The sequence below is a fragment of the Benincasa hispida genome, chromosome 8 (genome assembly GCF_027475165.1).
Source record: "Benincasa hispida cultivar pf3 chromosome 8, pf3_genome.v1.1, whole genome shotgun sequence".
Taxonomy (NCBI): domain Eukaryota; kingdom Viridiplantae; phylum Streptophyta; class Magnoliopsida; order Cucurbitales; family Cucurbitaceae; genus Benincasa; species Benincasa hispida.
In genome coordinates, this window is record NC_143485.1 from 64310790 (window position 1) to 64326637 (window position 15848).

Sequence of the window (15848 nt, forward strand, 5' to 3'; positions counted from 1 at the left end):
TTATCAGTACAAAGGAAATATGAGAGAAATTGATCAGATGAGCCAATTAAATTGTTTGTTGCTCCTGAATCTAGTATCCATAGTTTTTTACCCTCAATAATAAGAAGACTAAAGGACTGAGGAGTACCTGATTGAATAATTGCACCGTCCCCAAAATTACCAAGGTCATTATAGGTGGTCACTTGTGAAACACCATTCGTTGAATCACTCATAAGTGCTCGGCTAGGATTCGACTTATCATTTGGAGGGCGACGTTTGTCATTTGGGGGTCTACCATGTAACTTGCAGCACTAATCGTTAGTGTGTCACAATTTCTTGCAATGTTCATATACTGAGAGATACTTACCACTCTGCTAGTCACCATCAGAGTGATGGGTTAGGTTGAGGAAGAAAGGTAGCTGATGGGTTCGGTTGCTGTCCACCCAGAATTGATGAAGATTCACCTGTTTCAAATAAGAATTTTCAGCTATCAACACTCATGCTGATTAAGTGACCGACGTTGGAGAGATTGGTGATGGTGTACGGTGCATCAAATGGCACCGGCTGTGGGATTGGGTTCGCCTTCAGCAGTTGTAGGAGTTGGTTCAACAGAAGAGACTGGGTAAGCTCACGTTGGGTCAAGGAAGAAGCTGACTTGTCTCCAGCTGTGGCTTAGAAGAAATCAAAGTCGGCTACATCAAGGGGTTCGACGCCAGTTCCTGCTCGAAATAAAATGGTTGCATCAGTCGCTACTCGGATGGTGACGCGCGGACGCCCTAGTCATTGTGTGATAACTGCTGAAAAATCGGGCTGAAATGGAGCAAGTACTTATTGACAGCGGCTTGAATGGCGACAGATGGAATGGTCATGGTGGCATCAACTCTCTCAGTCGTCTTTTCGTCAACAACAACTAGGTTTTCATCTTCAGATACCATATTGAAAAAGGAAAAGAGGATACAAAGTTTTATGCGGAAAACCCTAGAAATGGGAGGAAAAATCATGGTAGAAGAGCTCTCTTTTATTATTATTCAACCTACCTCGTACATTAAATACCTAAGATATAAATAGGCAATATAAAACCCTAATATAGAAATGGAAAAATGGGGCAAAGTAAAAAGACTAAAACACCCTTATTTTTCAACAATATGTCCACTCTCTTTCAAGTTCTATAAAACATATAAAAGACAAGGCTATATAGAGAAAATATGCAATAAAACTAAGAAAGAAGTGTGATACACAGGCAAAATGGAAGAGTTACTAGAGTACTTAATCTACAAATATGTATGTTCATTTCTATCTTGTATAATCATCATACCAATAGAAAATTTGATTTCAACCTAACCATCCAGAATAGAGGGGTGCTACACTACGTTAAGTAAGAAATAAAAAACAACCAATTAAAGCTTAGTTTGATGGCTATATAGAGTTAATGTTTTGATTTCTTCTGGAATTTCATTAAAAAAAAAAAAAAAAAGTTAAGCAAACTAGAGATATAAATGCATAATAAGATTTTCGATAATTCAGGTTCAATAGAGGTTAAGGAATCTATGCACTTTTTATAAACAAGCAAAAATTGTGAGTAATCTGCAGAAGAAGTATTCTTCTGGTATACTTGGATTCATTCAGCCATTAGGGGAAAAACCTTCTCCCACGGGCAAGGCATAATTGTGTACGATGTGATGTCTTAAATGTCTATTTCAAATTACTTTCTAAATACTAAACGAAGTATTTTCGAGTTTTTTTAAAAAAGTTAAACATTAAGAAATTCATTCTAAATACCCGTAACCTAATTATATAAACTCTACATTTTCCAAGTTTTTTCTCAGAAAACAAAATTGGTTGCCGTTGATGACTTTCGTCGGGGTTATACAAATGTATCTATCTACCTCTTTATTTCCTTTGAAGTAGATTACTACAACTATTGCACAATATTAAACTTTTATAGATAAATAAGATTACATTTGACAAACTAGTTGAGTCAACCCTAAAAATTAGAATTGTTGTCGTTTCAATCAACCTAACCATTTTACAAGCTACTGAACTGAGTTCATTGATATCCCGAATCTCAGCATCACTCAACTAGACAGAAATTTATGCCTTGAAATTACTGTCCCTAGCATTCATAAAAGACTCCCTCATTATGAGCTACAAAGAGTGAATAACATTTATTTCTTAAACTTCCCAAGACAAACTTCACTCTTTGCAACTTCAAGAAATGCCTTAAAAGATGATCTCGGGTGCATTCTTCCACAATCATCCTTATCATCTAGATGATGCTTGGATTCTCCCCATTGAATTTCCTTTGTAGCATGGGACTTGAACCAAAATGAGAAATCATTTAAAGTGATTCTTGCAGTTGTCATACCACAGGCCGCATCACCTAGTGAAGCAGCTTCAAGGTAGCCAGCATCAACCAAACTATCCATGTTCAACCATGTAGAATCCCTATGGTTATTAAGTATCCATTCTGCAAGATCTTTGACTTATGTTTTGGGTGCATCAACCAACTAGACAGAAATAGGCAATATAAAATCAGGGCTAATACTTTACAACCCCTTATTTTCAACAATATGTCAACTCTCTTTCAAGTTCTATAAACAATATAAAAGACAAGGCTATATAGAGAAAATATGCAATAAAATCAGGGAAGAAATATGATACACGAGCAAAATGGAATAGTTACTAGAGTACTTGATCTGTAAATGAATATTTTCATTTCTATCTTGTATAATCATCAAACCAATAGAAATTTTGATTTCAACCCAACCGTCCGGAATAGGGTCGTGCTACACTACGTTAAGTAAGAAATCAGACACAACCAACTAAAGCTTAGTTTGATGGCCACATAGAGTTAATGTTTTGATTTCTTCTAAAAGTTGAATGTTCCTCTCTCTAACAACAATCATAATTTGACAATAATTGCATTCAAAACACTCCTAAGACAAATTCTTCTCCGTTTACCTCTACTTGGCTATTAAACCAAGGGAAAATCATGGTAGGGTCTATGCACTTTTTATAAACAAGCAAAAATTGTGAGTAATCTGACATTCTTCTATTATACTTGGATTCATTTAGCCATTAGGGGAAAAACCTTCTCCCAAAGGAAAGGCATAATTGTGCACCATGTGATGTTTTAAATGTTTATTTCAAATTACTTTCTAAATACCTAAACGGAGTATGTTCGAGTTTTTTAAAAATGTTAAACATTAAGAAATTCATTCCAAATAGACCCTTAACCTAATTATATAAACTCTACATTTTTCCAAAGTTTTTTATCAAAAAACATAAACTCTACATTCTTCCAAAGTTTTTTCTCATAAAACAAAAGTGCTTGTCATTGATGACTTATGTCGGGGCTATGATATGTGTGAGGAAAATATTATTCTAATCCTCGACTGTAATGAAGAAATTTTCACATTACTCTATCTACAATCGACCAACGACATAAAACATCTACCTCCTTATTTCCTTTGAAGTAGATTACTACAACTATTGTACAATATTAAACTTTTATAGTTAAATAAGATTACATTTGACAAACCAGTTGAGTCAACCCTAAAAATTGGAATTATTGTCGTTTCAATCAACCTAACCATTTCACAAGCTACTGAACTGAGTTCATTGATATTCTGAATCTCAGTATCACTCAACTAGATAGAAATTTATGCCTTAGAAGAACATTTATTTCTTAAACTTCCCAAGAAAAACTTCTACTCTTTGCAACTTCAAAAAATACCTTAAAATATGATCTCGGGTGCATTCTTCCACAATCAACACTCGTGTCGGTTGGGTGACCGATGTTGGGGAGATCGGTGATGGTGTATGGTGCATCAGACGGCACCAATTGTGGGATTGGGTTTGCCTCCGACAGTCGTAGGAGTTGGTTCAATGGAAAAGGCTAGGCAGACTCACGTTGGGTCGACGGAAGAAGCTGGCTTGTCTGCGTCAGTTATGACTCGAAAGAAATGAAGCTGGCTACGTCGTAGTCGGCTACATTGAGGGGTTCGACGCCAATTACTACTTGAAAGAAAATAGCTGCATCAGCCGCTGCTTGGATGGTGACGCACAGACACTCTGGTCATCATGCAATGGCTACTGGAAGATCGGGCTGAGAAGAAGCGTCTGAAGGTACTTGTCAACAGATCGTGTACTCTCCAAATCAACCACAATCCACACATCAATTTTATACAGTATAGCATAAAATGGCTTTTGGATACTCCTAGAATAAACCCAAATAGGATTCAACAACAAAATCTCCTTGGATGAAGTAGCATTAGCTAAAGAAGCACCAAAGGAAAATGTAAATAGAGCTCTCATATTAACCCAATCAGCCTTTTCCCCCGTGTTGACCCAAATTGACCACTTAACCCTAGTCATTCAAAATAATTTTCACTAAAGCTAACAATCTTAAAATTAGATTCTTTAATCACAATCAAACAACCAAATGGTTGAACCAACCCATCCCTTTGAATCTTAGACAAATAAGCAATAATTTGTTCTTCAGGTACAGATACATGAGCTTCAAAAACTTATATGGAATAGTTAAAAGACTCACCAAAAGCATCCGAGAGCTGAAACTTGTTCAAAAGTCCAGCATCGACATTGTATTGAACAAGTGCGAGAAGTCTATTGACGGTGCTAGTGGTGGTACTAGGACGAGCCCTATATAGATGTGTTCTTAACATCAAACAAGAGAACTGATGTTGAAGGAAATGTCACTGGTTGTATTTGCTTCCTGCAAATTGTTTAGCCCAACTTACATGAGTCTCAGAATGAGTTGAGCTTCGTAAAGCATGAGATGAAAAATCCTTTAAATGGCCCCAGATTTACTCATAAACTCCTTGTAAATTATGTCATTATGGAAAACCAGAAACTCTTCCTTGATACTAGCAATGCATGCAAGAGATAAATCATGACAATCATAGAGGATATGTACGTCAAAAGTTTAGAAGGAGGGTAAGTGTCATCATGGTAGCATATCTACTTATGTAAAAATACCTATCTTATTTCTCTGTGCTAATGATATGATGTTTCTTTTTTGTTCATCATCCATGCCTCGAACTTTTGAAATTTGCAAGTTTTTTAACAATTTCTTTATTCAACACAATACACATGTATAAAAATATGAAGCAGCCACCAAAGTTAGTGTCAATAGACCATTGGAGTAAAGAAATGTTAAATTAGAGGTGAATGAATTGATATAACCTACTTAATATTTTTTAGGAAAAAGAACATGTGTTCTTTGTCAAATGTAATCTTATTTATCTATAGAAGTTTAATATTGCCCAAAGTTGTAGTAATCTACTCCAAGAGAAATAAGAAGGTAGGTAGTCCCATCTGTTTTATGTCGTTGGCCGATCGTAGGCGAAGCTATGTGCAAATTTCTTCATTTCAGCCGAGGATTAGAGTAATATTTTCCTCTCATGTATCATAGCCCTCAAGTCATCCATGAGAACCAGTTTTGTTTTCTAAGAAGGGACTTGGAAAACGGTAGAGTTTTATATAATTAGGTTAAATGTCTATTTGGAAATGAATTTCTTAATATTTAATTAAAAAAAAAATCAGAAACACTCATTTAGAAAGTAATTTAAAATAAACATTTAAGACATCACATAATGCACAATTATGTCTCGCCTATGGGAGAAGGTTTTCCTCTAATGGCTAAATGAATAAGTATACCAGAAGAATATATCTTCGGCTGACTCACAATCTTTGTTGTTGTAGAGAATTAGATACCTTAGCCTCTATTAAACCCGAATTTTTAATCATCTTGTTATGCTTTTATGTCTCTATAGTTTTCTCAATTTTATTTCTCGTTGCTCTGGTTTTTCCCTTGTTCAATAGCCAAGTAGAGCTAAACGGAAAGAATTTGTCAGAGTGTTTTGGATGCCCTTATTTGCCAAATTATGATTGTTGTTATAGAGAGGAACATTCAACTTTTCCATTAAATTCCAGAAGAAATCAAAGTGTTAATTCTTAGTGGCGGTCAAATTAAGCTTTAGATGATTTTGTCAGATTTCTTACTTATTGTAGTACAATACACATTCTAGATGTTGGATTGAAATCAAACTTTCTTTCTTGTTTGAAGCTTATACAAGATGGAAATGAACATATTCACTTGCACTCTTCCATTTAGCCTTGTCTTCTCTATGTTTAATTATGTAAAAAAATCATAATAGTTGTTCGCTTCATAGTGGCAAGTAATGTCCAATCGACCAATTGTCTCCTCAATTAGAGGCCTAAGATTCATTTCAGCATTTTTTTCCTTTTATTACTTTACTTCTCTCTCTTTATATATAATCTAAATTTCCACTTTATTTTTTAATATATACATATTTCTAAGTGATAAAATTACACAAAAAAAAAAAAAAAAAAAAATATGCCGTGAACATTTAATTTTTAGTTGATAAAATCTTTTTTTTTTCTTTTCTTCCTTAAGAATAGAAACATTCCATTTTTTTAATTTTATTTAAATTTAGGTCATTTTAATTTTAACTCCAGCATCTAGGACATATATTTTAATCTAAATTTTAAATAACAAGCATGAAAGATGTATATTGATATGGACAACAATACAAATCTAGATATATTAGCAGTGACCTTCAAAACTTATTTTTTTTAATTTAGGTCTTGATTGATAACGGTTTTATTTTTAGTTTTTTTTAAATTTTTGAAAATTAAATTGTAATGTTTAAAAGTAATTAAAAAGATATGGTAGTTTCAAAAATATTTATAATAATATCGTAGTTTTAAATCCTTATTTGTGAGGCTGCATCGTTAACTAAAAAAAGTGATGCAGTCAACATTTATTACTTTTGACTAAAAAAATAATATTCTTTTTTTATTTACTTAAAAATAAGTCATTTTGATTTTGGCTCCAATATCTAAAACGTATACTTTAATCTAAATTTTAAATAATAAACATTAAAGATTTTTATTAATATTGACAATAATAGAAATATAGATGTATTACTGACATTCGAAACTTATTTTTTTAAAATAATTGTTTTATTTTTAGTTTTAAATTTTTAAAAATTACGTCTATATTACTATCTACCTTTTACAACGGTTTTAAAAAACTAAACCAAAATTTAAAAGTAAAAAAAAAATACTTTTTAAAAACTTTGAAATTTGGTTAATAATTCGACTTTTTTTTTATTAAAAAAGTACAAAATCATTGTAAAAAAATTGAGAGTAGTTTTCATTTATTATAAAATATTTTATATTATTAATACTAATTAATAAATAGTTTTAAAGATTATGGATTTAAATCCAAGATCGACTGATGCATTAGTTTTATACGGTCAACGTTGAAGATGCAGAGTCAAACTGGTGACTCTAGTGTATACCCCTTGATGTCAATCTTGATCCTTGATTCATGATATTACGATTGTCATACCCGTCCATCATTTTCATACATTCATAGATGTAGAAGTACGAGACACATTTATAGGTTGATCCATCATTTTCATATATTTATAGACCTCGATGAAGACGATCCTTGTGGGACACAAGTTTTTTTTAGGAAAAAAAAATGTGACAATAAGTAATTGTATTGATATTTTAATTAAAATTGATTTTTTTAATTTCAAAGTAAATTAATTGGAAATTATTAAGAAAAAAAATGACAAATTTGCTAATTCCCTTAAATTATGAGATTAGTTACAATAACAACCTTGAAATTTCATTTTGATATAAATATTATACATCGTTGTATTTAAATTATATTTATTTGAATGTTCTTTTAGTACATATTTATTTGACTTGTTAGATTATAAGTTTAGTTCTAAATTTTTAAAGTTTTAACTATTAGAGTGGTTAAGTTTTTAACTTCATGTAGTTTTGCCTATTAGAATAGTTAAGAGAAACGTATCTTTTTGTGTTTATGTAGATTTGAAGCTGATGTGGTTCGATCTCTAGTATTTGATTCTTTGATTTTCTCTCGGTTGAATGTGTACGATAGATGTATAAAAGCGAAACATATGGGTGTTCTTGAAGTTGGAGTCTTGAAATAATGTTCCTACATATGAAAACACATGAGACCATTAAGATTCGTCAATTTCTGTTATCAATTTCAATTTAGGACATGTGTCAGTTTTTAATTAGTCTCAAATTCAATTAATTGTAATTTTGTCGTTAATTTAAGAAATGACGTGGCATTTTGTCATTTGTTCAAAAACTTCTCGTTCAACCATCATTATCTTATTTATCGAACAAAAATGGTTAAATATTTAATCACTAAAAAAAATTATATAATTATAGTTAGATTCATATTTGAAATTAAATTGATTTGAAATCATAAAAGTTAAAGTTTCTTGTGTTGGATACTCATATGAAATGATTTCATGTTAAGGAAAACAATTTCATATTAAATTAAAAGGTTAGCCCATGTATTTTTAAGTTTATTTCAATATGTTGTGCTTAAACTTTACAATTTCACACACTGGTTCACTAAATTGAAATTTTGAGGTTAATTATATTTATATATATATATGTGTGTGTGTGTCTAATACAATGACTAAAATTTTGTAAGAGATCCAAAACATATTATATCCAAAATAGAAAGTTCATGGATATGTTGGACATTTGTATCTTATTAGACATAAAACTAAAATTACGAAACTAATGTGTAGCAAGACTTAACTCTCATCTAGGAACTCTTTTTATTTCCTTTGAATGATATATGATTGACAAGCTAATATCATTTCTTTTTATTTTCTTTGAATGATATGATGATTGACAAGCTAATACCATTTTTATTTAGGGAAATTGGAGTGTGGAGTGGAATTTGAGGTTTCATTATGAAAAATGGCAAAATCGCCCAAGAATAAGAATTATGGCAACTCATGTGACATGCACATGGCCACAAATTTCTAAATGCTTGATTTGTCCTTATCTTGTTTGTTGTTGATGAAACTACAAATGTCAGGTAATTCCAAAATAGAAAACAGGATTGAGGTACATACATGGTAATTGTTGATATTTGTGAAAGACAACTGTCTTCCTAATTTTGCTCAGGTATTAACATAATCTCTATATTTTATTATTATTTGAGATTCTATTTGTTGTTTCTCTTGTCAGATTTTTTTTTTTAAAAAAATATCTCTTTGCATCACAATTTGGATGTGAGATCCACGGACAACAACCATATTCTTTTAAATATCTTGAAAACAACTATGCTTTTCTAAATATTTTTTTTAAACTACAATTTTTTTAAAAAAAGAACCTTTCTAATTTCTTAACATCCATATATTTTAAAATTTTCACCACATAGCCATATTTTCCAATTTATATTTTAAATTTTTTAACATACATATATATGTGTTAAAAACTTCACTACATACCTATATATAAAAACACAGCGTATTATAAAAATAATACTTGTTTTTTGTAAAAAAAAAAAAAATGATTAGTATCTAAGTTTAATTTTTTATTTAAAAATTTACATGAATAAATCTATAAAAGCTTGCAATAATTTTAAATTAATATGATCTAATTTAGATATTATATATTTGTGCATTTAAGGTTGCATATTTATATGAAGGTTAAATTATATTTTTAATTTCTAAATTTTAAAAATTATGATTAATAAATTCCTGAACTTTCAATTTTAATTCTAATGAATCACTAAAACATGCTCACTAGAATTATAAACTTTCAATTTTAAATTTAAGAAATGTCAAATATATTAAAAAATATTTAAAAGTTAATCGTTTCCTTGGACAAAAAATGGTTTTTGTCTCTGATTGAACTTGAATTTTTCAAATTTTTGGTTAATGTATAAAAAATTGTCCAATAATATTTATTAGACACTCATTTCAATATAATGTCTTCAATATTTAGTTTTTAATATTTTGAATATGTAAGAGATTTAATGGATGCAAAGTTGATATTTTTGAGAATTTATTAGATAAAAATAAAAATAGAGAGACCTATTTTTTAATTTTTTTTAAAGCTCAAGGACTATATATAGACATAAATCTAAAAGTAATGTGCAAATTTGTGCACCATTGACTTGAATTCCTGGATCCATCATCTCTTTTCTACACGACTATTATTTTTATTGTTAAACCAATTGATTTCTAGCACCATTTTGAGTGATGCCTGACTTTCGAGTTAATGTTCTCTGTTTGGTCCTTGAATTGTTAGTAGTGGACGCTTCTTTAATCCATATTTCTTTGTGTTCTTGTTACAAGTCATGAAAGCATAAGAATTGGGACAATGATTTTTATTTATTTATTTTTTTTGGATGTTTTTGGATGTAGAATGTCACATTCATTTGCCTTCGGGTGTACATAGTCGGCCGATTGGAAGATTTTTGTGGATCAACCCAAAAATTCAGGTTGGCTAATAATGAACCCTATTAGTTCTTTTTTGGAGGGTCAACCCAAACCAACCCAACAGGTTAGGTCGGGTTGGGTCACTGGTTCTGTTTTTTTTTTTTTTTTTTTAATTTGACTATTTTTTCGTTACTTTTATTTATTTATTTATTTATTTATTTATATATATATATATATATATATATATATATATATATCGGGTCAGGTCGACCCGACCCAACCCTGAAATGGGGTAACCCTCCACCCAACCCGAATTTAATATTTTTTAACATTTTTAACTCAATCCAACCCAACCCTTGCGGTTTGGGTTGAGTAGTCCGGGTTGGTCGGGTTACCAGGTTTTTTGAACAGAGGACAACAACGGACTTTAGAGTAAGGCCTGACCCTAAACCTATCACATAGACTTTCAATAGATTGAACAGTAGTGTGCCCTATGTTAGAGTGCAAACAAAAATGCTACTTCTTTGTCGATCTCGAACTCGAGTTAAGGCGCTAAGGGGGTCGATGGAAGCTACTACAAGCTGAAGAACTTGAGTTTATTCTCTTGAGTTGATGAACACTTGTACAAATAGAATTGAGTAATTTTGAGCCTATACATTGTCGAAATCCAGCAGATCTCCAATACATTCATGTCACTTGATAAATGAAACCATACAATGGGTCCATTTTTCGATTGCGGTGACGTTGGATGGTCAAATTTGATGTGAAAATTCTATGCAATATGTTTGTAAATGAAAAGTCGGATTTGTTGGGAATGTCCTAGAACTCGCAGTTCATAAATTTTGTGTTAAACATTCTATTTATCAATAAAATATTGTTGAGTATATTATTCAATAAAGTTGTTGATTTTGCATTCTATCATGAAAATCCAATAAACATATCCATGGCTATAGTATGAATACTTTAGTGACATAAACAAGATCAAATTAATAGTATATAACCTAAATGGTCTATAAGTATATGAATGAAATTGGGTATCTCTTAACACTATTAGATGTGGCCCATTTTGTATAGGTAATACAAACGACATGATCCACATATCATTCATGTAGAAATATGTAAGTGGGGACCTCCTATGCAATGAGTTTGCATATAGACTGAACCACGAAATAGTCACTTTTCTTTATAACGACCGTTTATTATTAAAACTGACTATTTCATACTTAAGTAACCTAGGATAACTTGATCTTAATCCTGAGCTAGCTATGAACAGGATTATCTTTTGATTTGCATGGGTGAGAGTAGTCCAACAACACTACTTTCCATTTTGGGATAAGATCGGATGGATAGCTGGGAACATAGCCCTGCGAGATTGAATTCACACTTACCCATTTTGGGTTAGTAGATAGGTTGTTCTCTTAAATACTGATTCTAGGTATTGTACAATCGAGGCCTCGCCTTCTCATGATAGAGAAGGACATGATTCATAAGTAGTATTATGAATCATTCATTAGAGGGTCAATGGGAACTTAAGGAACAAGATGTATTTACAGGGGTAAAATGGTAATTTTGACACAGCTGTAATTACGAACGATCTATGAAGGATCGACTTACTGATTATGGCTTATATGGACAAAAAATATATCTACAGTAAAGAGTCGAGCTATAGTGCTATGTCTTGATAGTTAACGAATAGTTATCAATTCGATTAAAAGAGTTTTGACGAATTACTTACAGATCGTTGGAGCTCATGAACTGTAGGTCTATTAGGTCCCTCTACTAGCTCTTAAATTGGAATAACAAATTGAGTATTGATGTATAAAATTAGGGTTATGAATTTGAAACGTTCAAATTCAATTTTAGGATTTTCGATTGATTGTATATGATACAATTAAAAACGTTTAATTTAATCGAAATTAAAGTAAATTGGAAAACTAATTAATATTTTAATTATGATTTAAATATGAAATTGATTTATTGGTGAAATTGATATTTTATTGATTTAATAAAGATATTAAATTAATATTATTTTGATTAAAAAGTTTAATTAAAAAATTAAAAAATTAATTAAAATTAGTTTTTTATTTAAATTAATTATATTTGAATTAATTTTATAAAACTAATTTAAATTACAAAAATAAAATGATTTTTTAAACCATTTTAAGTTAATGGGTTTTTCCATTTTTGGAAAGAAAAAAAACCTACTAACATAGTTAATGGATTATCACCAAATTCTAATGTCATTTTGTGATGATCATCAAGCTGGAGCTGCCCACCATGCAACCCTGTATAATTGCATGAATTCTATTTATATATAGAAGCTCCATGCATGAAGAAAATTAAGTATTCTGAGTTTTACTTGTTGAAGTGAAAACCTGAAAACTCTACACATCTCTCACTTGTTCTTCTTCAATTCAACTTGATTTAAGTGTTTCCATCACACAATCCAACTTGAGCATAGTGGAGAAGATCTCGGTGGTCGTCCTCTTGAAGATTCAAGCTCTATCTTGGTGGATTTCAATTGAATTCGTGGGGGAAATCTTCAAAGGTAATATGTGTTTCAAACCCTCTTATGAGTATCATATGAACCATATGCTTAAAACTTGTCAAATGTGTTTGTCAAGTTTTTCGCCTTCCAAAGAAGTTATTTAAGATTATTTGGATGGATCACGAAGGAGAGGCAAAAGTAGCAAGAAGAAAGGGAGGGGGGAAAGATAAAGGAGAGAGAATTGGAAGAGGAAGAGTGAACTCTTTTTTAAATGAACCTATAGATGAAAATTCATAACCAAAAGGATTATTTTTCCATCAAATTTGTATTGGCCAATTGACTTAACTAGGTGCACAAATATTGGAAATTTTCACAAAATGATCCAAATCTAAAAAAACTTTTTTATAAATGACCTATTCCTAAAAACTTACCTATGACTGACTTTTTGTCCATGTGAAATACCAATTTTACTCCCAATTTAAAAAACTCTTCAAACTACTTTACGAATGATCATTTACCCCATTTTTTTGCTTACATCTCTCACTGTGCGATTTTGGCTCTCATTTTCTCTCGTTTTTTCCTCTCATTTTCCCTCCTCGTCTCCCATCTTCATCCGAGCGTTTGATCACCTTCGTTTGTACACATTTTCCATCATCGTCGATCTTTGAAAGGTATGTGACTCTTTTACTTGAATGCATGTTGATATTCGTTTAGGGTTCTCGCCGGTCGTTTAGGTTTCGCAAAAGTTCGCGCCTACCTTTTGTTAAACAATTTCTCAACTTTTGTAAATGATCATGTATTCGTTCTTAATAGATCATTTAGATAATCCTAGGCCAACATTTAGTATTCTTTAAATGATCAGTTAGAGAAACGTAAATGATCGTTTAGATAAAGATGTGCGATGGTTTAGCCTTGTTTACGCGATCGTTTAGTTCTTTGTAATGTGATCGTTTATTGTTTGTTATGCTATTGTTTAGGTATTTGTAATGTAATCGTTTAGTTGCTTGTTATGTGATCGTTTTGGTATTTGTAATGCGATTGTTTAGCTATTTGTTACGCTATTGTTTAGTTGTTTGTTATGCGATTGTTTAGTTTTTATTATGCGACCATTTAGTTGTTTTAGGCGATCGTTTACTAATTGTGGTAATGTATACATTTGTTACAGGTTGCTAAGATGACTGTCCCTATTGAGAAATATTTTCCTGCTACAGCTTCTTGCCAAGTCCACAAAACTGCGTCCGTTATTATGAATAAGTTGACAAAAGAGCATATGAGAATGTTTAGGACAACGACCTTTGATCCATTGTTGGACATAGATCTTGTATTTAATGGGCAAACTTTTCACCATTTTCTATTCAGGGAGGTAAAGGATGCGAACTCAAACATTATATCATTCAACATATTGAGGAAGAAGGTAACATTCTCCCAAGGCGATTTTAATTTGATAATTGGGTTGTGGCCAACCAAGAAAATAGTAGAAAGAGAAACAAGCGGTGAGAGGCTGCGACAACTCATTCTTGGACCAAAGGACCCAAATGATAAGGATATTTCTTGCAAGAGCATGGGGAATGCGTTTGAGAAGTTCACTTTTATAAACGATGAGGATGTCATCAAAGTTACATTGGCATTATTCATCGAAACATTGATGATTGGAAAAGACAAGAAAACCCAATTTGATGTGAGGACTTTTGGGATTGTCAATGACCCTAAAGTCTTTAGACATTATGACTGGTCGTCCGTCTTTTTGAAACGTACATTAAATAACATGAAGACTATCATGTGCGAGAAGGAGGCAGATGGGACAAAGAAAGTAGAAAATGCTCATCATGCCTCACATTATTGTATAAAGGCATTTGCACTTGTATTCTAGGTATGTACTTTCATTACCATTTCACTTTAATCTATATGCATATATAACAAAGCTCTCATATTATAGGTTTGGGCTTACGAAATTTTATCCACGTCAAGTAAGTTCATCATCACCAAAGTCAGTAAGGCTGCAATTCCTATAATTCTTAAATAGATTTGTTCTTATGCTCCATCTTATAAATCATCGAGTAAGAATGTGTTTCAGCCCAAAAACGTAAGTAACCGATCACTTATAATTATTAGCATCTATCATAATTTCATGCATTTTGACTTACTCAATCGCTTATGTACAGACTATTGTTTAATGAGATTTGTACTAAGTGCAAAGGAGATAAGGTACAAGAAAGACCGGTTGGAAGGACTCAATGTTGAAGGAAGAAGGATTAAAGAGGGTAAGGGGCATGATCACTCTCTCGATACCCATAGGTCCTTTGGGGGGCACGATGGGTTCAACCAACATGTTGGGGAGCAAGAACGCCCTCCATCCGATGGACCCCATGTTGGTGAGCAAGATCAATATGTAACTAAGCATCGTGCCATAGAGCCCAAATCACGTAGGCCGGTTTAGATAACCAGGAAAAGGATAAGAGGGGACATGATGAATCGTCAAATACACAACATAAGTCCTCAAAACATCGCCAGTCCAAATCGCACAAAGTTCTTAGGGAGGAAATTAAAGTAGTTCACAAAGATTTGGCGAACTTGACTACCATGGTCCTTGGAACATGAATGTAAGGTGTTGGGGAAGTATATGGTCTTGAAGATTGTCCATATCCATGGTTAGTATCGAACTATGAAATACATCTGGGTTCATTATTGTGACCAAACCAAGCTTCACTTCGATCTTCTCCCAAGTTACATGGCTCAATACGATTATCCATTAAAGACATGGTGGAAATATTACATGTTGGAATGGTTGCATATCCAAAGTTTTGACTAGTTGGAATGAGTTGATTTGTTGGATTGCACTGCTGGTAAATATTCTCAATGTGTACTCTATGACTTTCACAGGGCGTAACTAATACAAATAATGATATCCGGGATGCATCACTGCCTTCTAAAAAGAAACTAAGATCTTCATCATCGACTATATCGATTGGGGGAGTCGGGACCAATAGACTATAGCAATATTTTGTGTGTATATCAAACATATCTAGATCGATATTCAGCCGTTGGTGCATAATATTCACTAATTCACTGATTATTATATTATTTATGACCTTCATATCTTT

At 32.0% G+C, this 15848-nt stretch overlaps 1 protein-coding gene and 1 pseudogene across 1 annotated transcript; one reads left to right on the forward strand and one right to left on the reverse strand.

Annotated features, from left to right (window-relative positions):
* Nucleotides 1-353: 353 nt before the first annotated feature.
* On the reverse strand, nt 354-4664 carry LOC150034781 (phytochrome B-2 pseudogene; annotated as a pseudogene).
* Nucleotides 4665-13921: 9257 nt separating this feature from the next.
* LOC150034782 (uncharacterized) lies at nt 13922-14617 on the forward strand. Its single transcript, XM_090316845.1, has one exon. It carries the CDS (start codon nt 13922-13924, stop codon nt 14615-14617), a length of 696 nt encoding a protein of 231 aa, XP_090172971.1.
* The last annotated feature ends 1231 nt before the right edge of the window (nt 14618-15848 follow it).